The sequence below is a fragment of the Cercospora beticola genome, chromosome 8 (genome assembly GCF_033473495.1).
Source record: "Cercospora beticola chromosome 8, complete sequence".
Taxonomy (NCBI): Eukaryota; Fungi; Ascomycota; class Dothideomycetes; order Mycosphaerellales; family Mycosphaerellaceae; genus Cercospora; species Cercospora beticola.
The window spans coordinates 1,482,266-1,506,173 of NC_088942.1; the positions used below are offsets into that span (position 1 = coordinate 1,482,266).

Sequence of the window (23,908 nt, forward strand, 5' to 3'; positions counted from 1 at the left end):
CGCTGCAGGTGACACAATCTGATTCGGAATCAGTGATGGACTCTGACTCCCGATGGGCGCCGGAAAGTCTGCAATGCTCGGCATACGGGCGTGTGTGTGATGATGGAGGATGCTGGACTCTAGACGCGTGAAGTCAGACAGCAACGCTCTGATGTCTTGGCACTCAAAGCTTCGCCACCTCTCCTTCTCCTTCCTCGGCCTTTCGTACTTGATCATCAATCATGCTGCCACTTCTTTCTTTGAATCAACAGATCGCATGATGCAGTGGACCTCTGTAAAGAGAGCACTGATAGTGCAGGCCACAGTTGGCCCACAGCGTCCGAAAGTCGTCTTGCGGAGCATCGACGACCAGGTTTTTCTGCGAAGAACAAAGGGGCAGAAGCGACCTTGACAGTGGGGAAGTCAAAGAGATTTGTTTTTGGAGCCACAGAACGACTTCTACTGCACGCATTTTCTACATTGCTTGTCTCTGTTGCCATTCGGTGACGTGCACAAGACGCTCACTGCTTCGGAAAGCCTCGACTGAGTGCCACCAGTGTCAGACGAGCAGTAACAGATCCCGAACGAACAAAGAATGACCTGGCTGCACATTTGACCAACCAGCCACAACGCGGTCCCTCTACGAAGCTCACGACTCTCGGCTCAGGCGTTGAGGTTGAAAGCCAAGACGTATATTCAACCTACACAAAATGCATCAAATGTAGGCGTTGAAGAGTCCTTAACCATGTCGCTGATGGCTGGCTTGTAGTGAACAGAAATGCGCACTTCGTCATCAAAGATATGCTGTCTCGGCAAATGCTCTTTCGAAACGACTGACGACCTTGTGAATCGATCGAACTGGGACATCGATCTGAAGGAAGATATCCTGCACTACTTCCACGACTCCAGTTTCTCCAATTGCCCCGCCAGAGATGCATTGCGGCGGATGCCTCGATGGCAGCTGGGAATTACGCTACGATCAAAGACAATGTTATTGTTCAACGGCATCGACACAAAGAATGTGGGCCTGAAGCACAAAGCTCTTGATGGCTAGGCAAAGTGAACAATGGCATGTAACGTGTCGAGCATTCACTTCTCGTCTTCGTTGCCAGATACAAATACTTCTCTACCCTTTGCACATTCAGCTCGCCAGACAAATCTTCGACTTCAATCTCCCAGCTCACTCATCTCGGCCAAACACACCATCCTCGTCTCAAGATGGACAACATCCCTATCACGAACACACCGCCAAACACTCCGATGTCAGACTCGGGACCCACCCTCTTCGAGTGCGTTGTTTGCACCGACGAATGCCAATGGCCATCAACTCTCGAGATCTTCGGGCACTGCATGTGCAAAGAATGTTTCGACAGGGGCATGAAGCCTCAATTCGAAAACCATCTCAAGAACGAGTTTTGCGCACCCAAGTGGGAAGGCGATCTGATCAATCTCGATTCCGTCAAAGCTAACTTTACACCAGAATTTATTCGAGAGTACAAACTGAAGATGGACGAATATGCTGTGTTCCCCAACCGCCGAATCTACTGCGCTGGTCGCAATGGTGAGCACTGTGGAGCTTTCATCGGATCGAAAGATGAGATGCCTGCAGCTGCGGCATGCCTAAAGTGCGGCGCACTGACTTGTGCTGAATGCAGTTCGAGCCTCAATCCACGTGCTTTATACAAGCATCACTGCCAAGAGCAGAAGGAGAATACATCGGCCATGGATGGTCTGCAGAGGGGCAAAGATTTCCAAACCTGCCCAGAATGCGCTACACCATGTGAACTGATGGATGGCTGCAACCATATGACATGCGAATTGACAGCATGCGGTTGCGAATTCTGCTTCATCTGCGGCGAACACGCCATGGAAGGTCAAGGGCATTGGGACGTCGGCAAGCCATGTCCGAAGTACAATCACCCGGACGATGGCAATGCAATGTTCGAGCCCCCTGGGCTAGCTGGGATACCGCTGGGCGGTGACCCCAATGAGTGGCCCGTTCACCCTGACGATGGCAATGCAATGTTCATGCCTCCTGCGATACAGTGGGACCGCTGGCCCAATCACCCTGATGGGCTACCGGCCGATCCCTTCCTTGACTGGCCTGAGACTCAAGACATTCAGCAAGCTGATGCCGACATGGACATTCTGATGACCGAAGTCACCCGCGACGAGAACGATCGACGCGTGTTGAACGACCCTGGGCAGCCAGAAGCGATCCTGCGACGTGTTGATCGCCAGAAGTTGGACGAGATCCAATCTGCTGTACTCAGCGTTCTTCAAGTCACAGCACACCAGGGGCAGGTGCAACCTTGGATGCCCATGCTTGTGGACTTCATCTCAATTCTGTCGCCTCTGCTCCAGATATACACTCTGCAGAGCTCACCAGAAGAGGTGCGACAAGCGTGGACAAGATACCGGCAGGCTATAGCAGCTGACCTAGACCGCACCGTCACGATTAGGAATATTCCTGAAGTAATGCGCCGCTTTCCAGATCTTTTGCCCATCATCAACAGATGGCAGCTCACAGATTCCGGCGCAGAAGGATGGCAAGAGCAGTTCCGACTCCAACTGATTGAGAAGCAGCGGGTTCAAGCTATCCAACAGGAAGTCGACGGGCTACTCTTCGCAATGCAGAATCGTTGAACAACTCTCTGACGCTTTCCTAGGATACAGAATGAAGCCGTAGCTAACAACATGACAGCGCATCCTGCTCGGAATTTTGTCTCTTGGTCGTAAGTAATGCAGTCTAAACAACATCAAATATCAGAAACACACTGCACCTCAATCTCAAACAACGTCTCTTTACTCCACAAACTATCCACTCCCAACAAAGAATCCGGCGGCGGAAGAGCGTTCTCTCCCTCTGTACTCCTCCACCACTTCAGAAAGATTTCATCTTTCGCTTTAATCTCCTCTTCACTCCGACTCGTCAATTTCACAACATAGCTACCAAAAATCAGTGCTTCGCACAAACGAAAGTAGAACAAATTCACACTCACGGTCTAATCATAACAATATCCCCCTTCTTCGCGCCCGTAGCAGCGAGTAATTTGTCGACTTTCTCCAATGCGAGCTGGATTTGCTCTGCGAAAGATAATTTTGCATTTGCGGTTTGGTCTTTGCCTGTTCCGGTCTGGCCAGCGAAGGAGATGAGGCGTTTGGTGGAGGAGATTGGGACTATGCTGACTTGGGAGTAGGTTTCTGCTAAGGAGGGGTTGTCTGGTGGGTTGGAGATTTGGACTTGAGAGGTCATTATGGCGAAGTTTTCTTCGGGACAGGGTTTCTTTCTTCTTGTTCTGTGTTTGTTGGATAATCAGAGGGGTGGGCGATTGTCTGGAAAGTAGGAATAATGGATTGCTCGATCTCTGTTGAGAGGTGAGGGGACGTCCATTTGTAACAAGAGGCAGACCAATGACGTCCTCAGCGAGGGTCGCTCTCTTGGCGGCCGTCACGACACATCTGTTTTACTCTTCCAAGGAGCGGTTCAGCAAACATTGGTCAGCAGGAATATATCACCGTATGCTAGAATATGACGACTAGTTGTGAAGAGACTGGGACTTTTCGTAACTGTCGTATGAATGCTAGTCAAACAAAAACTATGGTGTTCTTCCGCCCACATATGGCGTCTGGTCTCGCACAATATATACCTCTCCAATCAATACTGACAGCCCCACAACCATCGTTGCAGCGATGATAGGTAGATTGACTCTCGCAAAATCCAGACTCCGGACGCGAATGTGCTTCCTCGCCAAGATGTCTCGCCACAGGAGCCCTGCAAGCGAAGCAGAGAAGGCAGTCGAGAACGCGCCATAATTCACGCCAATCGCCATGCTGTATACAGTAGCCCAGAAAGTCCGCTGAGTGATGATCGTGCCATTGTTCCGGTGTATTTGTACCCAAGCCTGGACAACGCGACAAAGTAGGATCGTAGTGCCGATGTTCGTTCCGGCGAAGTTGGACATGACCACGGAGAGGAAGCCCATGCCGCCGATAGCGCCGACTGTGCCTGTCTTGTTGACCCAATGGTCCCAGCCGTGTGCAAAGACGGGCACCCATCTAAGGGAACGGTTAGTGGACATTCGTATTTCTTGCTGTTGACTGGTTTCGCTCACCCTTTCGTCACAAGTGCTTGCACTAACACGAACATGCAGAATGCAAATGGAACGAGTTTCCAAGGTAGGTGTGTTGCAACTGTTGTCGCAGTCGGAAATGTGACCTGGCACCAATGGTACGCTCCGACGGCGAGAGACTGAAGACTAGCAGGGCCAGGTTGGTTTTCGATAGAGTCCGGGAATGTTGCCGCAATCTCCTCCTTCTCTGCAACTTTTTCCTGGGGCGTGCTCGTTGCACTTGCTGTTTGGCTGTCAGAAGTCTTCTTGCCTTCCATGATCTCATCTGGGGACTTCGTGAGGCTCAAAGGCTCTCCGCTCACATCGAGTGGCGTCTGGATTCCAGCGGCCGGGGACGCGGTTGCTCTCTGCATCTTGGCGAGTTCGATTTGCTCCTTGCCCTCGCGTGCCAATTTGCGAGTATCATGTCTATTGAGCCAGCCAAATGTCAAGTCCCAGCAAAACATGATGAACGCAGCAGGGAGCGTGATCCAGAATATTGGGTGCTCATGGCCGCTCTGACTTGATGCGTTGAGAGCTAAGATGGTGACCAGAGTCGCTGCCATGATGACCGCGCCGAACCAAGCTCCACCTTTGTCCAGGAATGGATTCATGATTTCTTCGAGCGATAATTGCTGTGCATGCTCACTGTCGTCGTTCTCTTCATCCTCTGTAGTCCCACGCGCGTTCGGAATGTTAGGGTTGACTGGCGGCTTGTGCTTGACCTCCTCAGGTAGCTGGTGGAGCTCAATCTTTGACGGAATCAATGCCTCGTATGGAAATACGATGTATAGCAGAAATGGTAGCAATAGAATCGCCGTTGCTATCACCGGAACTACGACGTTCGCGGTGTAGTGCAAAAATTTGATTTCGAACGCCCCTGCTAGAACCAGATTCGTGGGATTCGAGGACACCAGAACTGCTGACCCGATATTTGCCACGGCGAATTGCATGTGTATCCATGCTCGAGGATGCTTGATATTGCTTGAGACCCTGCAAAAATATGCCAAGAAGCTCGTTCCACTCAGAACAATCGGGTCGTTTCCAACAAAGCATGTGAGCAGAAAGAAAAACGAGTAGAGGTAGACGAACAGTCGACGGCCGTGCTCTCCGCCAAGTTGAAGGACTTTGAACGCCAGCCAGCGGATGAGGCCTGATGCATCGATGGAGATAGCGATATAGGCCAGCGTGAGGAAGAATACCATAATATCGATGGGATTGATGTTCTCCGCTCCGACAGTTCCATCCTATCGAGAACGTCAGTGAGACTCGAACGCGCGATACGCCAGAATTCAAGCACTGTATCTGGCAGGGCTACAGATCATGGCGCGTTGGCATTCTCTGTCTCGAGGGAGGAGTTTGCTTACATGAACTTCCTGTCGTCCAATAGCCAGAATCGCGAGAAGGAAGAGGTCGGCTATCAGAGGCGCCGTGACCATACCCATATGGAATTGGAGTCGGACCCAACGCGATGTGTCGGCGTCATCGTAGGGATGGCGGTCGCTTTTCGAAAGGATGCGGAGAGTCTTCAACGCACGAATTGTCGCATTGTACAATGATCTTGGCACGTATATTGGTACGTAGAATGGGAAGAGCACAATGATATCTATGGCCTTGTCAGATTCAAGTTTGATGAACAACCTCTGCATATTCCCTCGGAGTGACTGTGCGCGTACACTTGCAAGATCGGGTACTGATCGCTCAGTACTCTGACCAAGTCTTGGGAGCAAATTGCAGAAAAGTGCTGAATTATCAAGGGTTACCCGAACGTAGCACTTACTTGTAACAATGAACACGATCAGTGTGACAATAGATCGCCAGTTCCTAATCTCGCTCGTGTCGAGGTTTGTGGTGTCACTTGTGGCCATGGTGGCACATTCAGCTCCTCAGCTTGTCAGCCAGCACTGCGCAGGGTCGGGTTTCGAAGGTGGCCGCCTTGATGTCCAGGCATTTCGCAGAGAAGTGCTGTGTATATCCTCCTCTCGGGTCGAGTTTTGACGATGTGAGTGAAGAAAGTCAGAATGCTCCGCCTCCTGCTGCTGCACGCGCTCCGCTGCTTTGGGATGGACAGCGCCAAGCCGAGGCCAGCGCGACTCGTTCCGAAGCTTCCAAAATCCTTCGAGAAGCTTTGACGACAGAGAGCACAAAGACGGTGGCGCAGTGCAGCTCCCGCTCCACGCTTGACCGGTCGCTGAGCCGACACCAATGGCCGATCGGCGCCGTAATCCAGCTCGCCGCACATGACCAGCGGAAGACACCCGGCAAACCTCCTCGCCAGGCCGCACTGCAACGCTTACCTAGGCAAGTGCTCGTGTGAGCAGTGAAGAGGCTCCACCGGGGCACTTGGCCTGCAGCAGAAACATGGAGTAAGGCCATTGCCTACCACTCTTTGCCATCTGCCCAGGCATTCTTGACTCGTCCACCTCCCGACTTCTTCTCTCCCACCGAACATCGTCCTCTTCCACCCCATACTATGTCCTTAGCTGTCCCAGTCAGCGTCCTTGTCCCTACCGCCCCCTCAGCCATCCCGCATCTCGAGCCTCCATAGGCAGGCCGATCATCTCCGTCACTGGAAGACTTGCGGCGAAGCACGCCAGATATGCCGGCGTTGGAATCTACTTCAACGTTCAGCGAATTGCCGGCCAACACATCATCACCACAACTCGCAGCAGGCGCGGGGATTGATGTGATCTGCGCATGGCCAGTGTCTGGACAGTACGGTCCAGGCTCTCGGGTTCTGTAAGTATACAAAGCCACAGATGTGATATCTGCTAACACCTCCAGGTACTACGTCTTGGTAGCGGCATGCATCTTCGCCCGCAAGGTGGAATGGCTGAGGAATGCTTGTTTGGCCGCAGCATTGCTGTTTCCCGTTGTGGCTGCCATTCACGCCATTGTCCTCGTCTCGGAACACATCGATGAAGCTGTGGACATGGATGTGTATGGCGCATTCCAATTCTGCGCTATAGGTGCGCTGGTTGGTCCAGTCACAGTCAGAATATCGGGGACCTACAATAACGAAGCAGGAAGGAATAGCATCTTCGTATGGGCAATGCTCATCCTTGCCGGACTGTTGAGCTTGACTGTCGAATTCTACCGGATCAATGGCTTTCGATGCCTGGAGGACGATGCCGGAAACCCATTGTCATCCAATCCAAACCTCTTCCCCTACGAGAAAGCTTCTTGTGGCGTCATCTGCAACGAGGACCAAGGCCCGTTCTCTCCTTTGCGTGGAGGCAGTGCAAAAAACATCTACCTCATACCTGCCCCCACGAAACTGAACTTCAATGCCGCAACATTGCTCTCCGCAGCATGTTGCCTTCCGGCAATCCTTCTTTGCGTCTCAACGTGGCTCAACATCCTCGAGATTAATTACAAGAGAATTTTCGGAGACGCAGAGCCGCTGGGTGAGGTACGTGGACACTTCATAGTGAAGTTGATTCGCAGGTACGCGATAACGGTGATATTCGGCGGCGCAGTCCTAACGATCCTGGTTCTTGGCGAGCGCAACCTTTTTAGCAAGGAAGTTGATTACCAGACGGAACCTCTGGCCAACGTAGGACAGTGGGCCCCAATCGCAGGTACAGGTCTTGCGGTTCTTGGATCAGTATACGTCCTTCTCGCAGAAGCAATGACCCGCGAACGCGAACGACGAGAAATGGAAGACTTCAATCCTGGGTCAGGAGCACCCGAGGATAAGGGAGTTCTGCATCAGATTGCCAAAGTCCTAATCAGTTTCAGCGACCATATCAGTCACCCCAAGCGGCATCGTTTCGACACATCGGACTTCAGAAGAGGCAGTGCCATGAACTTTCCCGAGATTCCAGGCGAATCTTTGCGAAACCGCGAGCTGTCGCGAACGAGATCTACTTACAACGAGTACGCGCACTCCTCCCGAGGCTCCAGTGAAAGCGTCCGATCCGGTATATCTCGACTCAGCAGAGCACGTTCAAACACAATGAGCAATTCAAAAGATGGGCTTGAACGTACATCGACAGAAATGGAACAAGTCGCAGGGGCACCCGATCCCCTCGCAAGGAAAAGAACACGTCGAGACACATTAGAAGTCCCGACTTCGCCTATGTTCCGCAATTCCAGGGAGAACAGCCTTCCAGTGGCGCCCCGCGTGGATTCAGAACAGCCGGCTCCGCCTAGCAGTCCTGCGGCACCAGCTATCGTCGTTTCTTCGGATACTATTTCAGATGAAGATACCGCGAAAAGATGATACAACGACATATCATTCATCATTACTTTTCAACTACGTCGTAGATGCTATAGAGCACTCTCGGGTGCGTGGGCCTCATTAGGTCATCATATTCCTGCCAGGAACGTCACCCGTTCCATTTTGGATCACTCCACAGTCGGGAAGCTGAACGGTCAGCCACGTGGGATCGACTTTGGGTTGCTGAGATTGTGCGAGATGGATGGCATCGGGCACCGTCGCACGGAGCGTCGTGCTCGGAGCCAATGTAGCGCCATTCCGAAGCAATTGCAAGAGAGCACTTCCTTCTCCGAGGAAGGCGGGACATCTCCGCTCTTGAACGTGGCCAAGAGGTATGGCAGCGCCGTAAAGGGCCGTCTGAGACTCGCGACCACATATTTCTTCAGAATAAACCCCCGGGGGAAGGCGAGGTCACCGTTAGCACCAGCGGGCGGAGCGAAGGAGCGGCGTTGTATCACCGCATCGGCCGGGAGGAATGACGAGGCGCAGTCTCATCCAGGAAAATCCAAAGTCTTTCCTCTTGAATCCACGGACGCCTTGCCTCTACTCGTGGTCGACTCTATCGAGAAGCCTCCCAAGCTGTGCGACTTTCTCGACTGTACGGATCCAGCTCTATGCCTCTTCCATCCAGAATACCATCTCTTCGTCTTGGGCCTCTCCGAGATCGCATCCGGTTGTGCGCCTAGGATTAAGAGTGTTCTGACTGGAGTTGTCGACATCGAAGTGGCTTGGATCGTCGTCACGGGCGTCAGTAATAAAGCAGTCGCTACCAGTGTCGAAGCCGACATAACATCCATGGTGTTTTCTGGGTCTGTTTGCATTCGATCTGCGGACAATCAATTTGTCAGCCGCATTCGACATTCGATAACGGACACCTCGATCGACTTACGTTTAAGCGGATCGCGACAAATCGGCGTCGTACAAGAACAAGTCGGTGGCCACTCGTCCGGTCGTGCCAGGGGCTGGGTAGCTTCATATGGCGTCGCCAATTGATGAGTTCGTGAGCGACGCATCGCGTGTTTATCCGTTGCTCGATTTGGTCGACGGGTATGAAGCTACCAATTGCTCGAGGCGTCGTCCAGATGATTAACGTGAGCGTTTACCCAAAATAGAGAACGTCGTGCGAGGGTATAGAGAGGTGATCCAGAATAGAGATGACCTAGAACCAGACAATCGGCGACCAGTCATCAAAGAATTAATACAACCAGTTTCAAAAATCTCAATCATCAAAAGTATTTCCAGAATGGCGGGTGCGAGCATGGCTAGAACTACTTATTAACAAACCTCCTGGCTTTCTGCTGCCTGCCTGCCTGCCTGGTTGTACGAAAATAGATCTTATCACAAATCGATGCAGTCGACGAATGTTCTCCACGAGTTGAAGTTTGAAACAAGATTGAAGCTCATTTCACACTTGCCGTACCCATGCGTGGCCATGATGGCGTTTGTGTTTCGCAATTGTCGCGCAACGGTCTGTGGTAATAATAGGTCCTGTGCACTTTTGACTTTTACAACGTTCTGGGAGCGATGAGTCGTCTGTGCTGTGGTTGAAGGGTCATTTCAGTGAGACTTGGCGATTGTGAAGGGCCGGCATAGGATTTGGAATTTGTTGTTCTGACCTCTTCTGCGATCAAATCGTGTTGATGATGTTGACAATGATGGGATGTGCACTGTGGCGATGACAGTTGCGTTTGAGTATGGCGGCAGGACGCAATAGGCACTTCCGCTTCAGATCGGCGAAATGTGACGTTTTGGGAAGGTGAAGCCGCTCTCAGCGCGGCCGCGTCGTGGTCCTCAATGCCACTTGGCGACTGACGTTGGATGCGGTGAAAATCGAACATACACGCGTCTCTTCTTCTCTTTTCTTTGACTCTACTGAGAAACGAAACTGCGAACGATATCAACGTGCAGGAACGAAGCACAGCGAAGCAACGAACCGGACAGAAAGCCAACGCCCGTGCAGTAGTTCTATTCTATTCTCCGGCACCGTTACTTCCCAACAGACTCTTGAAACAAGAAGAAAGAATAAGAGCTTGAATCGTGCTTCTAGCGCACTATTCACGACCAACGGCTTTTACTGTTTAGAGAAGCAACTCCCAAAAGCAGAGGACAGACCGACGCGTGGAACCAGTAAGGCAAAATCATGGCAAGTCAGCAGAAAGACGAAACGCAAATCGCCCTAGCGAAGAAATTGAATCATGTTCCCTGGTGTGAGCAATACGAGCGAATGATTTCTGGAATGCTGTGAGTCTTCTTCCCACGTTCTCAACGCTATCGACTCCATCTGTCCCAGCGCCTCAATTCACACAACCCGTTCGCTTCCTAACAAATTTGTCTCAGCTACGATTCTTTCACACCCGAACTCTCCAAAGCAAGACACAAAGTTCGCAAATTCTGCCACAACTACAACACGACTTTCCCCTCAGGTGATGATGACACCCCCGAAACTCTGGCCAAGAACCGCTATGAAGGTCTTCATTCCGTGCTCGGTCGTGTAGGCAAAGGAGCATATCTGGAACCTCCTTTCTATCTCGACTATGGCTGCAATACGGTCATCGGAGATCGATTCTATTCGGGGTTCAATTTCACGATCCTTGACTGTGGTTTAGTCACAATTGGTGACCGAGTGATGATTGGACCGAATGTTTCGATTTTTGCCGCTACGCACGAGACAGAAGTGCAGAGTCGGCGAGACGATGTTGAGTATGCGAAGCCGGTGGTCATTGGCAGTGACTGTTGGATTGGCGGACATGTGGTGATTCTGCCTGGTGTGACGATTGGCGAAGGTTGCACTATCGCAGCTTCCTCGGTTGTGTCGAAAGATATTCCGCCTTGGAGTGTGGCGATGGGCTCGCCAGCTAAGGTCGTGAAGAAGGTGACGCCATTGGATCCGATCAATTCAGAGACGCCACGAGCTTGATGAGACCGTTGTGCCAGTTTAGGGAGACCCTCATAGGGTAACAAGCTCAAAATAGTGGCCATTTCGGCCAGTAGATTCACTGAACGCTCAGTGTAGCAGAGCGACCTTTCAGTTGCAGCTCCAAGCTAGATAGATACGAGACGTAGATCAACGAAAGCCCGGCCATCCGTGGAAGAATGTAAAGCATTGCTCAGCAGAGCGTGAGGCTACCATGATCAAGCATCGTGCTCCTCCCTAAGTCTGCTGGTGGATGGGGCAGGTACAGGTGCAATCCCGTCGTGTCTCGGTGCTATTGCCGCTGCCATGTTCTCACGATGCTGATTTAGTGCGTCGCTAGCAGCTTGAGACGTTCGAGATATAGCTGCTTGTGCTTCGTGCTGTTGTCGAGCAATTGAGTCGCTGGCGGCGTTTGAAGTGTCTGTGACAGCACCCCGAGCTGCGTCACGTTGCGCCGAGAGTGCATCGGAAGCATACTGCTGTTGTTGAGCAATGGTCCCGCGAGCTGCGTCACGTTGGGCCGAGAGAGCATCGGTAGCGTATTGCTGCTGTTGGGCAACAGTGGCTCGAGCGGCATCCGTGGAGCTGGCAATCGCACTGCCGATATGCTGTTGCTTGTCGACTGCGACATCTGTCGCCTTTGTCTCAAGCTCCTTCCCAAGGTGTGCGATCTCTTTCACAGCGTGCTCCACCTGAGCTGCAATGCCTTGTTTCTTCTCCGCAACCATATTTCTGCCATCTGATTCAATCTCTTTCTCCATCTGACCAAGATCGTGGATCTTGTTCTCGAGCATCTCTTTAATGCCGCGAGCCTTGCCAAACAACCCTTGAGCTTGGTCGTGTGCCTTGTTCATTGCAGAATTTGCTTCCGCTTGCTTCTCATCAAATGCGTCAAGGTACTGCTTTTCCATGGACTGCATGCTTGCCACTGCAGCAGGTCGCTGGAGTTGTGATGCCGCAAACGCACTTTGAGTGCCCTTCGATGCCGGATTGCCAACGAATCGTTCGGGAGTATTGTTGGCGATATCGGCTCGGACGTTGTCGTACATCTCTCTGACCGTCTCCACCTCGGCGAGAACATGCTGGTGACCAAGCAGCCCAAAGCTGAAATCTCTCTCACGCTGTTCGATGTACTCTCTCACTTTCGCCCACTCATGTTGGTAATACTTCAATCGATTGGGCAGCCCAGAGCCTTTAAGGTATGTGAGGAATCCTGCAATGACGGTATTAATGGCTCCAAAGACCGTGACCTGCAATCACGAATTAGACAGACAGCTGAGCAAGAGGTCCGCTTTACTCACTGCAGCCCTACTCCCGTCAGCAGCTCCTAACGCAGTCAAGGCTGCTGCAACGACCAATTGCAAGCCCAAGCAAACATTGATCAGACGACTTTGCGACTTGTATTGTCTTTTTGATTTGATCTCCGCATCGCAGACAGTGCTATATATGCCGAGATTGGGCGAGGGGCGGTGTTCTATGGAGAGCTGTGGCCGTCTGTTCGCCAGGAAGCCATGGGGCGGGCTGAAAGACTTATCCTGGTGGACTGTTGTAACGCGTCAGTATTTGAGCGCCATCAGGCCGCTTACATATATTATCCACATACTACCAACCAGCAGCCTGTAGTTTTCAAGTGCAGTTCTCTCGTTAGGATTATTCAGACTGGGATCTGGGCGCCAGTGATTGCCATTGCCATGCTGGTCTTCAGGATGGCCTGGCTGCTGTCCATTTGGAGCATTGGGCTGTCTGAACTCCGACCACGCGTGTCGAGCTCGACGCACAAAAACCAGAGTAGCGTCCATGGAGTGTCGGGCCTTCTCTGTCGATCGGCAATGCTATACTGTACACGCTGACACTGGTGGTGGAGAGAACACAGCTCGCGTGCATGGGCTTCATGGCTTCATGTAAGTGATGAGCAGCATAGTTCATCGGCTAGCACATGAACTCTAGAATCAGCTCGCGCGCACCGGCGGCTCGCGTACGGCGTAGGACCGGCTCGCTGATGAGCATCACGGCCATTTGCTTGAGCTCCTATTGGCATCTGGAGGGAGCTCGATGCTGCTTTGGGCGTCATGTGGTCTTGATTGCGGAACTGGCGTTGAAGAAGGTGCAGGTGGCTTGCGCCAAACACGGTGGGAGGCTCTGGCGGGGGACGTGCTGGCTCGGACTCGCCGATGGCGATTGGTGGCTCTCTCTCCGCCGGACCAGCTCATATCACGACGACAGACGTGCATCAGCCAGAAACGGCAAGCGCAGTAGAGAATTCAGCGCTGATCGGCCATCGAATGGCGGATGCGTGAGAAACGTCACAGCGGTCGCCTGTGTCGTGCAGATCAGCAGTGTTGACAACAGTCACAGCTGCACGAGCTGGAGAGCGGACATTGTGAGACGGAGGGACGCTGGCTTGCGCCTTCGCTGCAGCTACGAGGGTCGTGGTGCAAGAGGCTTGATTCCAGAACCACGTGGCAGAAAGCTTCAGGTGAAACAAAGACTCGGCTCGAGCAAATGACAATGTCTTTGAAGGTGGTGAAGATGAAAGTGCGTGGAGCAATCAACGTGAGACTGGGTTGTGTCGGCCTGAGGCAGCATCCAGGCAACAGCCACAAGTGGCGTTCGCGCTTTCATGACGCGGGGTCATGTTTGCGCTGGAAAACAAGACGTGACGAGCTCCAGTCCGCTTTCACTACTCGTCACTCCTACTTCAACGACCGACCGTCTCGTGATGCTGCTGCTGCTACTCGCATGACGACATGTTCGCTATTAAGTCGCTGACGGGCTACTTGTTTGGAAAAGGCGACAAGGAAAACGTAGCGGACATCAGCCAGGGACAGCTCTTCATCGTCCGCCCGCGATCGCCCAAGGGATATTCGGAGCTCATCTTCAGAGACGCCGCCGCCTACATTCGCAGAACCGGCCAGGAATTCCACTATCAACTCGTCATCCAACGCGCATACGAAGAGGGCGAGGAAGATTTGCTGGAAGAAGAAGGCGGGGAAGACGGCGCCGTTGCAACGCTCGATAACAAGGACGAGAAGATCTTCCTGCTTGACGAGCACATTCACTTCCGCACAGACCTCAAGGACAACGGTGAGATCGTTCTTGCCTGGCGAGACCTTTCTGGAGACGAGGGCGACTTGTTCGAATTTGTCTGCGACGAGAGCGTCCGCCCCGAGACTGTGACTGCGTTCGGTATTGTTGCAGCCCAGTGCCAATTCGAGCGCAAGTACCGCCGTGGTCACCAGTACGCCACCGAAGGTGATCTCAAGGAGTTTGCATTCGACGACGAGCCTGAAGTTCCGACTGCGAGTCCCAGAGCAAGCCCACTCGGTGGCTCGCAAATACTCTCGCCCAGCACACAAGCACTGAACGAGCTGCGCGACGCCACGCCGAGCAAGACGCCCACGAAAGCTATCATGGCTCGCGAATCGACGAAGAAGCCTGCAACGCCAGCCAAAGCTGTGCAGCAAACGCCGACCAAAGCACCTGCCCCACGATCCGTGCCCACTGCGACCGAGACACTGGCAAATGAAGAGGCGGAGCTGCACTTGTTCGATTTTGCTTCAGGCACCTTCAGGCTGCAGGACGAGGGCGTCCAAGCTATTGTCACTGAGACTGGCAACTGGACATACTGGCTGCAGATCACTGGTGACAAGCAGCAATGGCTAGGGCAAGAGGTCACGCCAGACATCAACCCAGTCTTCAACTTTGAGTACTTGAGCTTCATCTTCAACCACTACGCAGAAGATGGCTCGGCATACTCGTGGCTACTCAAGTTCAAGGATCGAGAGACCGAGGAGAAATTTCAGGAGGGCTTGATGCAAGCACTTTGGGAACATCTGAACCAGGCAAAGTGGGGCAAGGTAGTCAAGGATGCCGAGCACGACTACGTTTTGGACGCATTCAACGACCTGGTCATCGAGGATCCAGCCGATGACGCCAGAGAGCGCGAAGCTGCGGAGGAAGATGACGAGGAGGATGAGTTTGAGGATGCTCAAGATGGCACGTCGGAGCCCGACTTCGACTCCGATGAGGACGAGGACGAACCTGTGAACGTGGACAAGGACGGAAATGTCAACAGCCAACTTGCCGTGGGAGCCAACGTGGACCGATCTTTCGTGGTGCGAGGCAACAAGATCGGAGTGTTCAAGCACACTGAGGACAACAAGCTTGAATTCAATACCTCGATCAATAACGTTGCCAATCTCAAGGGCAAGAAATTCGCGCCATCGAAGGTCATGCTTCACGCGCAGGATCGCAACATGGTCCTGCAAAACCCAGACGACCCCAACAGTGTCTACAGAATGGATCTCGAAGTCGGCAAAGTAGTGGATGAGTGGAAGGTCTCCGACGACATCCCGATCAATATCTTCGCGCCCGAGAGTAAATTTGCTCAAACCACAGGCGAGCAGACATTCCTTGGTCTGTCCAAGAACGCACTCTACCGAGTTGACCCTCGACTGAGCGGTAATAAGCTGGTGGATTCGGAGCTAAAGCAGTACGTGAGCAAGAACGACTTTTCCGCTGCAGCGACCACCGAGCAAGGCTACATTGCCGTGGCCTCGAACAAGGGAGATATTCGCCTGTTCGACCGGTTGGGCATCAACGCGAAGACTGCGCTGCCGGCGCTCGGTGACCCTGTCATTGGCATCGATACGAGCGCCGACGGCAGATGGGTGCTCGCAACAACACGAACCTATCTGCTCCTCATCGACGCGGAGCAAAAAGAAGGCAGCAAATATGCTGGCAAACTCGGCTTCGAGAAACCATTTTCCAAGGATCACAAGCCGCAACCACGACGTCTTGGACTCACTCCTCAGCACATTGCGCAGTTCCAGCACGAGACTGGTGCCGCGCTTTCTTTCACTCCAGCTCGCTTCAATACTGGAGAAGGCAAGGAAGAGACTACGATCATCACGGCAACTGGTCCTTTCATCGTCACTTGGTCCATGAAAAAGGTGCTCGCCGGCAGAAAGGACCCTTACCACATCAAGCGCTACGCGGAAGAGGTCAAGGCCGATAACTTCCGCTTCAACAGCGACAAGAACATTGTCGTCGCGCTTCCCAACGAAGTCGACATGGTTCGTCGCGCAGCTCTGCAGAGACCGACGCGCGAGAGTATCATGGCTACGCCGAAGAGACCAAAGGGACGAGGCAGCTACCTCAGTAGGAATGAGATTGTCAACTCACCTTACTGATCTGGCTGGAGACTGAAGCTTGCGTTGTGCCGGCGAGCACTTTTCCCGATTCTGATATACCCTTCCAGCGACCTGTTTCCTCGCTGGACCATTCAGCTTCCAGAGGCACTTCTGTAGCCCTGTGCTGCGAGGCTGGCTGTTCGATTCTAGATAGCTCGTTTTGCTTTCACGGCCGCGTGCGTGATGTAGATTCGCTTCGTAACGAGGAGAAGAATTGACGAAGAATGACAAAATTACGTAGATATTGTTATCAATATGAGAACTTTGAGTTCCATGGAAACAGTCTCACTTTGACATGCACTGCTCCCGTGCCTGAACCGGTTCTCTCGAGCAGTTCGGCCGTCCGTGGCGTTCGTCTCATGATGCGCTGCGTTGTGCTGTCGTCAAGATGAACCATTTCATGATGCGCCAGGCTATTGTTTCGGATACACGAGGGGTCCCTTGCTTGAGGCGGAGTGAAGGAACGAGGATCAGTGGGGTGTGGGTGTCGTTTGATGAAACGCAAGATCTGGGATGATCGACATGCCACGATATAATATGCGAACGTGAACGAATCTGGTCTGGTGAGCGAAGGATGTGGAATTTTGGAGTGGAAGCAATGCAATGCGAAGTCATGTGCTGCATTTTTGGACGTATCTAAGCGAGCGTGGAGGTTGATGCCGGATTTGTACTTTTGTGTTTTCAATCTGTTGCTTTCATCGGCATCATATCATGTCAATAATCGTCCACCAAGGCCGTTCCACATCAGTGGCAGAGCATTCGAGGAAATCCTCAGTGCTTGCCATTGATCCTGTTGAATGACTTGTCGGCACGCTCCTCCCTCCTGACATCAAACACCTTCAGAGCTTCTTCAGCGGCTTTGACACCACTCAAAGCCATCGCACCGAAAGTAGGACCCATACGGTTGGCGCCATCTACCTCACTCAACTCCATGCCGCCAATGATGAGACCTGGTACGATCTCACGAGTACCCTTGACGATGGCGTCTTCAGCGGAATTCATATCCAAGCCACGCATTCCGCCCAACGCGGGGAGGTTCTCGTGTTTCATCGAAACGAGGCGCTTCGCGGAGAAAGCACCAAACGGTCCGTCGTGGCCAGTAGTGGAGATGATGACAGGGGCGTTGATGGTGTTTGGGTCCATGCATGATTGGTCGTCGTGGTGCATGCTGACGAGGGTCCAATTGGTGACGACACCTGCGATGTGGAGTTGACCATCTTCTCCCTTGCGAGTGATCAAGTCCTCGACTGTGGTGGCGTTGAAGAGTTTGACGTTGTTGAATTGTAAGACCTTGCTGAGGACTGTGCTGGTGAAGAGGGCAGCGTGTTTGACTACAACGTAGTTTTCTCCTTCTTCTTCGTAAGGGACTCCAACTTCACGAAGAAAGGCATCGGCGGGCTTGCGCATCACCATTGCGCTGAAGAGCTGTCCGCCAAGCCAGGCTCCACCTCCGGGAGCGACACCAGCTTCGATAATGGCGATCTTGAGATCTGGTCGGGCTTTGGCGAGACAGTAGGCTGCCGAAAGTCCGCACGAGCCAGCACCGACAATCACGATATCGGACTCGGCATAGTGGTCCAAGTCCGCGAAGTAGCGACGCGTCATGGCGCGAGAGACCTGCGATTCGCGGATGGGGGCGAAGGTGAAGTTGGACCAGTTGTCTTCAGCCATGGACTCCAAGGACGTGACCTTGTTGGTAGTTGGAATGGCGGCTCCATGTGGAAGGGTGGCAAGCTTGCTTGGGTAGCCGTCCACGACGGGAGCGTGCTGCTCTTCAAAGCTCATTGCTGGTGGGGCCATCTTGCTGGGTGCAGGTGGCGGGGGTGGTAGTTCACTACTGAAGTCAGTCTCGCTCCTCCACTCGAAAGGGGAGTCGCGATGAAAGCATGATTCTTTCGCTGGTATTATCCAGATAATCAAGTTCTGCCGTATAATCTCAGACTGTGAGCGTCATGTGCCAGGTCCTCTCCACGGTCGCAAGCACAAGCAGTTGTGTTCACGTCGCGGTTGGAGGACTTGGTCGCAGTTTGCTACACAGACACCGGCTCAAGCTTTCTATCGTATCGAACGACGGTACCTTGATCATTCTGGATCTTGTGTTGCGAAGAATTGCCCTCATGGCGGCTTTGATGGCAGGTTGGCCATACCGGTGATGGTTTGGCGTCTGTGATGTTAGTCAGCTGTTGCATTATTCTACACATCATGCAAGAATACTTTGTGGTGTGATTCGGTCACGGCACAATTTTCACAATGTGGTTGTAGAAGCTATGGAGCAGCGGAAAAAATGATCGTGCTCATATAGCACCCCGCACAAGGCGGGAGAGCTAGGGGAAGCTCAACGGGCTGTACCTGCCGTGAACGCAACGACGGTGTCACCCAGCCCACAGAACGACTGCAAACACGGCTGGATTAGTCCAATGCTCTTGCGCTGCTGCTTCCGCTCCTGCTGCCACTACTGCTGCCACTCCTGTGCAATTTCTGCTGTTGGCGATGGCGCCTCGGAGCGACCTCCACGTGACGCACTCCGGACATGGCATGCTGCTATACGACATCGGATCTCATTCCTGCCCTCAGAGCTGTAACCATGACGGGTTCATTTGCTCGGCACCAATATCCGACGATAAGCTCATGGGCATTGCTTTCGGATGATTCGCACAGCGCAAGGCTCGAGAATTGCACACCGCAGAGGAGATTGATCAGGAATATCCACTCTTGTTCGGGTCTTGGCTGCTGGTCTGCTGTCTAGACATCTGGTATCGAAGGGATGAGCAAGGGTGTTGATTCCAAGGTTCATACTTCGTGGAGGTCATCCGGATGGAGAATTGCAACTTTATCGCTGGCGCGATGCTGATTGCGATGTCGGCTGCCACATTGGCCCATCTCCGGCTCTCCAGCTGCTGATACCGACGGTCGGTGTTGGGATATCAGTCAGCGGTCACTGCTGCTGTTGCTGCTGTTGAGGGTTTGGTGCATGGCTCTCGAACGTGCTCAGTCAGATCACGCCAGCCACGAGAGAGTCTGCGACAAGCAAATCAGGGTTCCGTCGCGAGCGGTGGCTGCTCGCAGAGCCGGGCGCTCGTTAAGGGCACAGATAATGGCAGCGGATGCATGCTATTTTGGTTCCATGCCGGTCGGACGCCAAGGCAGCAAGGAATGTGCATCTGCTGTCCCGCGCTTTCATCTCAGACATATCGTGGTTGCCAGACGTGCGCCGATGTGCAGTGCGTGACAGCGATACACGGCCGCCGCCGCCTCGTCCCCAGCGGTGGGCATCATTGCGCATGGTTGGTGCGATGCGCGGTGGAGATGAAGTCATTCGCGATGCGGTCCTGCTGTCCCTCGCGGAGGCGCCGTATCGCGCAAGGTCAGCACTCCTCAGCAACGCCCGCTCCGGCTGATGGCAGAGGCGCCGCAGCAGCAGCAGCAGCAGCGTGGGCAGCCTCGTGCAGGAATCAATAGATCCAACGGGGCCCGATTGAGCAAGGCCATGCACCTGGCAGGCGCCTCTACCGTGGACCAAGCATTTGTGTCCATCGGACTTTTGCAGGATGGACGGCCTACCCGTGCCTAAGTGCGGCTCCTCGGCACTGCTGCAATCTGCATGCAACCAGGACCCATGCGACAGGCACTCGACCTCATCATCATCGTGCGAGCGAGCCTCTGTGTGCTGCTGCTTGCTGGCTTGTCCGCCGCCGCTCGAGCTGAGACTGCGCGAGGTCAGACCCAGCCGGCTGTCTGGCGGGCGTAGCAGCTGGCTGGTGCGGGCTGGCTGTCCACAATCGTCGGTGCACTGGTCATCCGTCATACATACTACCACCCTGCCCTCCAACCTCGACCCGATGCTGCTACTACTGACTCTCACATGTCCAGCCTTGTAACTGACCTTCATGCCACCCGACTCTCTCTCTCTGTACATGACTTGAGACACTCGCCCTGTTGCTGCCACAGCACCCACGATAACAATGCAGAGCACTACTACCGCCACGACCCAGTACCTACAAGTGCCCAAGTTCCTGGCAACCAAGAAGGCTCGCTCGAGGTCGAGATCAAGAGGTCCGATGGAAGTGCAAAGTCAAGTCTCGTCGCCAACGCAGGTCATCGTCTCTCCACAGAAGCTTAGCTTCCGATCTTCGTCCCCTCCTAAACCGTTTCGTCCGGAGCCATACCGAAGGCCATCTTCAAGTAGTGTATACTCCAACAAGATGGCAATTGATTCAACGCCATACTTGCTAAGCAATCCACCTTCTCCGACCACATCCGAACGAAGAGACTCCCTAATGAGTGATGCCACTGGTACGAATTACGACGATCTGAACGAAGGACTATACTTCCGAGAGCCCACTCCCACACCACCGCCCGAGCTCCCTCTTCGACAGAAGCTAATTGGAGCCTGGAAGCTCGAATCATATATTGCATACCCAACGCCAAATTCATCTAACCAAAGACCAACATATCCTATGACGAAGAACGTCACCGGCTTCATCATGTACACACCGGATGGGTACATGGCAGCACAGATGCTCATACCCGGTCAACAAAGCTTCAAGCGAGGAGAAGGAGAAGAGCCACAGTGGGCAGAGGCAGGCAAGCGGTGTTTTGCCTACTGTGGTCCGTATTACATCACGAATGAAGGTCGAGGTCGCGAAGAGGTCCTGCGTCACACCTTCCAATGTTGTAGCTTACCAGGTTGGATCGGAGACATTCAAATCCGAACCCATCGCTTCGAGGAAGACGGACAGGTCCTCGTCCTCGGCAGCGAGGAGCCTACAGAAGTCAAGGTGAGCGAGACTATCACTCTCCATTCCACTATGCACATTGCTAACTCTCCGTAGGGTGATAAACGTATCCCTGTCCTCAAATGGCGGCGAGCAGCCAACAATGAAAATGGTACCCCGCCGCCGCCGATGCCACAGATCAAGGTTAGCGGACCTGGTGAGCCGTGAAGGAATTATCACAAAATCAGAGGTAACCTTCAAGCACACACAGACTCAAGCTCCGATCGGCTATCGAGTTGAGCGACACCACTAGTAGTGTCTCCTCACACGTCCGACATACGCGCAAAGTCCTATCTGGCATTGCTTTTTGTCTTTGAGCAACCTTTTTTCCACAAACGGCATAGCAAGCGGCGGGAGTTATCTGACTTTCAAGGAGTCCTTTTTGGCGTTTTGGGCTGTGAGATTGGGAAATACCACGATCTTCGCCAACAAAGCACAATGAAGCGTTACAAGCAAAGCACAGAAACCATCAGAACGTTGTTGTATTGTGGGCAAATCCTGGCTGAGCCGGAAGTGTTGCAGCCTCACGACAATGACTCGCGCGAATTGACTAGTTATCTCTGTTCTCTAGGATACTGTCTAAAGTTAATGAATCAATCAAAAGGCCAAGGGACCGACAAGATTAGAATCATCTTCTGCCCTTCAACACAACTTTTCCTACTGCGGTTCTTTCAACGTCTCCCCATCAATCTGCCACAAACACAATAACTTGTCATAGAAGCTCGTGCTGACGATCGTTGTCGTCTGCAGCGGGTTCTCAACATCGCTTCTGGGTTGCACATCGCTTCCATAATTCATAGACTTGTGCTCTTCGAACCGGGCTATCACAGAGAAAGTCCAGTCATCGTCTTCGTCTTTTCTGCTGCTACGCTGCAGCCTGACTATGCGAGTGCCGGCGTGCATGCAGCTACAGAGTAGGACAAAATGGGAACTGGATCGCCCCAAATCAATGTCAGATTGCGTCATATGCATGAAAGATGTGCGAGAATAGCGAAGGAGTCATTTAGGGGACTGAAGAGCAAGAAAAGCTTAGCTGCTGGCCTCACGGCCAGGAGCTTTCAGGATGAGTAGGGCAGTTTACGCGACGGGGATTGATCTCCTTCCCGAATTACTTTTTCAGGGCAGTCAATTCGGGAGGATTTTGGGTGGTGGTAGTGATGATGATGATGCTGATGATGATGCGAGTGGGAAGCGAGGCGAGGCGAAGCGAAGCGAAGAATCCGTACCTTGTTGTCTGGTTCTGATCCTGATGATCCTGTAAGGCTGACATAGGTGGTGTCAATGTGTGTTGGCCTGATGCATGATCGGCATCGGCTGTGCTGGTGCTGCTGCTGTGGATGCCGCCGCCGCTTTCGATGTGGCTCGGCTGTGCTACATGCGAAGATGGAGGTGTGAGGAGTTTCAGTCGCCAAACTCCTCCTCCGAGGTTGAGTTCTGCGAGGACTTTTCGTCTGCCGACTGCGGGGAGAGATAGCAGGCGGATGTGGTCATCGTAGCTGCCGGTTACGACTAATGTATCGGATAGAGGAAGGATTGCAGTGACTCCCGCTTGATGGAGTTTGCGGTCTTGCCATTGCATTGCATACTCTTGCTCTTCGGCGGGATCACTTTGCGCAGAAGCGATATCCTGCGAGCACAGCAGCATCATGTCATCGCCACCAGATAGCACCTTTGCATCATTCTCTGGCGTGAAGTTCATGATCCAGGCTTCGAGCTCGTGCTCGTGCACATCGTGCATAGAGAGCACAGCATTCGGGTCCCAGCAGGCCACAACAGCAGCATCTGCATGCTCGTCTCTGCTCTCACTCATGCACAGCACAACCCGCCCATCGGATAGAGTCAATCCGAGAACATTCGGCCGGACGGGATGCCACGTGAGTGACAGCACCAGAGTCGTGTCATCGGTAACTTGCTTCACACATGATAAGACGAGCTCAGTCTGACTCTGCTGTTGTGCTGCGGTATCAGAAGCGGTAGGACGAGTCTTGAGGCGATAGAATGCAAGTAACCCTGTGGATCCTGCGACAGCGAGTAGAGGATCGTTGCTACCGACCAGTTTGTCGGGATGTGGTGCCCACTGCAAGTCGAGAATCGCAAAGTCCGTGGCCAAGCTAAACACCTCGGTGCTGTCCAGAAGCAGAATATCAACAGGGGTTCGAGGTGTCATAGTCCTCCTCGTTCGGGTCGGATGGAGTCATGACGGAAGCTTCAATTATTCTTACCTACATGTTTTTATCGTGAGAGATCTCGTACAGGATCAGGCTGCCTGTGCGCTTCTGCGGTATGGCTGTTGCTGCATTCTCTGCCGAGCTTGGGTTTGAGTTTGTGGTGGGTAGAGCACTTTCAGAATTCTCTTGTGACGAGTCTCGATCCTCGTTCCGATGTAGGAAGTAGGTGCCTACCGCGAAAATATCTGGTCTTGCCGGGCAGAACTGGATGCAGCTTGGCGGCAGGTCCAGCGTCAAGGATCGAATAGAACTCAACAGCGCCATCAGCGTGGGTCGTTGATGGCACCAATTTGCGACACGGGTCGACAAGATGTCATGCACAGTTTGTCATCGTGAGCAATAGGAAGAAGATTTGATTCACATGTGAGGTCGTGACGCTAAAACTCGTGCCGTGCGGATCGCCGAACTCTAAGCGACGGAATATCCATAATCATTTATCCAGACGCTCATCCAAACAAGACAATTCTCCATCCTCCTTGCAATCTC

The 23,908-nt window shown here is 53.0% G+C and overlaps 11 protein-coding genes across 11 annotated transcripts; 6 read left to right on the plus strand and 5 right to left on the minus strand.

The window, feature by feature from the left end:
* Positions 1-1,197: 1,197 nt before the first annotated feature.
* RHO25_011868 (uncharacterized protein) lies at positions 1,198-2,625 on the plus strand (the record flags this gene model as incomplete). The annotated part of the gene is made up of 1 exon (XM_023603283.1): positions 1,198-2,625. The coding sequence occupies one exon, from the start codon at positions 1,198-1,200 to the stop codon at positions 2,623-2,625; it is 1,428 nt and encodes a 475-aa protein (XP_023454258.1).
* A 113-nt stretch (positions 2,626-2,738) lies between these two features.
* RHO25_011869 (uncharacterized protein) lies at positions 2,739-3,235 on the minus strand (the record flags this gene model as incomplete). The annotated part of the gene is made up of 2 exons (XM_023603284.2): positions 2,739-2,928; positions 2,982-3,235. The coding sequence occupies 2 exons, from the start codon at positions 3,233-3,235 to the stop codon at positions 2,739-2,741; spliced, it is 444 nt and encodes a 147-aa protein (XP_023454692.1).
* A 343-nt stretch (positions 3,236-3,578) lies between these two features.
* Positions 3,579-5,959, minus strand: RHO25_011870 (uncharacterized protein; the record flags this gene model as incomplete). Its single annotated transcript, XM_023603285.2, has 4 exons — positions 3,579-4,038; positions 4,095-5,338; positions 5,459-5,697; positions 5,872-5,959. 4 exons carry the CDS (start codon positions 5,957-5,959, stop codon positions 3,579-3,581), a joined length of 2,031 nt encoding a protein of 676 aa, XP_023454691.1.
* Positions 5,960-6,690: 731 nt separating this feature from the next.
* On the plus strand, positions 6,691-8,316 carry RHO25_011871 (uncharacterized protein; the record flags this gene model as incomplete). The annotated part of the gene is made up of 2 exons (XM_023603286.2): positions 6,691-6,830; positions 6,876-8,316. The coding sequence occupies 2 exons, from the start codon at positions 6,691-6,693 to the stop codon at positions 8,314-8,316; spliced, it is 1,581 nt and encodes a 526-aa protein (XP_023454690.1).
* A 195-nt stretch (positions 8,317-8,511) lies between these two features.
* Positions 8,512-9,306, plus strand: RHO25_011872 (uncharacterized protein; the record flags this gene model as incomplete). Its single annotated transcript, XM_065603458.1, has 1 exon — positions 8,512-9,306. The coding sequence occupies one exon, from the start codon at positions 8,512-8,514 to the stop codon at positions 9,304-9,306; it is 795 nt and encodes a 264-aa protein (XP_065459530.1).
* Positions 9,307-10,453: 1,147 nt separating this feature from the next.
* RHO25_011873 (uncharacterized protein) lies at positions 10,454-11,230 on the plus strand (the record flags this gene model as incomplete). Its single annotated transcript, XM_023603287.2, has 2 exons — positions 10,454-10,554; positions 10,651-11,230. 2 exons carry the CDS (start codon positions 10,454-10,456, stop codon positions 11,228-11,230), a joined length of 681 nt encoding a protein of 226 aa, XP_023454689.1.
* A 215-nt stretch (positions 11,231-11,445) lies between these two features.
* RHO25_011874 (uncharacterized protein) lies at positions 11,446-13,026 on the minus strand (the record flags this gene model as incomplete). The annotated part of the gene is made up of 3 exons (XM_023603288.1): positions 11,446-12,477; positions 12,529-12,770; positions 12,831-13,026. The coding sequence occupies 3 exons, from the start codon at positions 13,024-13,026 to the stop codon at positions 11,446-11,448; spliced, it is 1,470 nt and encodes a 489-aa protein (XP_023454688.1).
* Positions 13,027-13,974: 948 nt separating this feature from the next.
* Positions 13,975-16,419, plus strand: RHO25_011875 (uncharacterized protein; the record flags this gene model as incomplete). The annotated part of the gene is made up of 1 exon (XM_023603289.2): positions 13,975-16,419. The coding sequence occupies one exon, from the start codon at positions 13,975-13,977 to the stop codon at positions 16,417-16,419; it is 2,445 nt and encodes an 814-aa protein (XP_023454213.1).
* Positions 16,420-17,190: 771 nt separating this feature from the next.
* RHO25_011876 (uncharacterized protein) lies at positions 17,191-18,219 on the minus strand (the record flags this gene model as incomplete). Its single annotated transcript, XM_023603290.2, has 1 exon — positions 17,191-18,219. The coding sequence occupies one exon, from the start codon at positions 18,217-18,219 to the stop codon at positions 17,191-17,193; it is 1,029 nt and encodes a 342-aa protein (XP_023454678.1).
* Positions 18,220-20,381: 2,162 nt separating this feature from the next.
* Positions 20,382-21,362, plus strand: RHO25_011877 (uncharacterized protein; the record flags this gene model as incomplete). The annotated part of the gene is made up of 2 exons (XM_023603291.2): positions 20,382-21,197; positions 21,252-21,362. The coding sequence occupies 2 exons, from the start codon at positions 20,382-20,384 to the stop codon at positions 21,360-21,362; spliced, it is 927 nt and encodes a 308-aa protein (XP_023454675.1).
* Positions 21,363-21,851: 489 nt separating this feature from the next.
* RHO25_011878 (uncharacterized protein) lies at positions 21,852-23,686 on the minus strand (the record flags this gene model as incomplete). The annotated part of the gene is made up of 3 exons (XM_023603292.1): positions 21,852-22,125; positions 22,421-23,320; positions 23,421-23,686. 3 exons carry the CDS (start codon positions 23,684-23,686, stop codon positions 21,852-21,854), a joined length of 1,440 nt encoding a protein of 479 aa, XP_023454640.1.
* Positions 23,687-23,908: the final 222 nt, after the last annotated feature.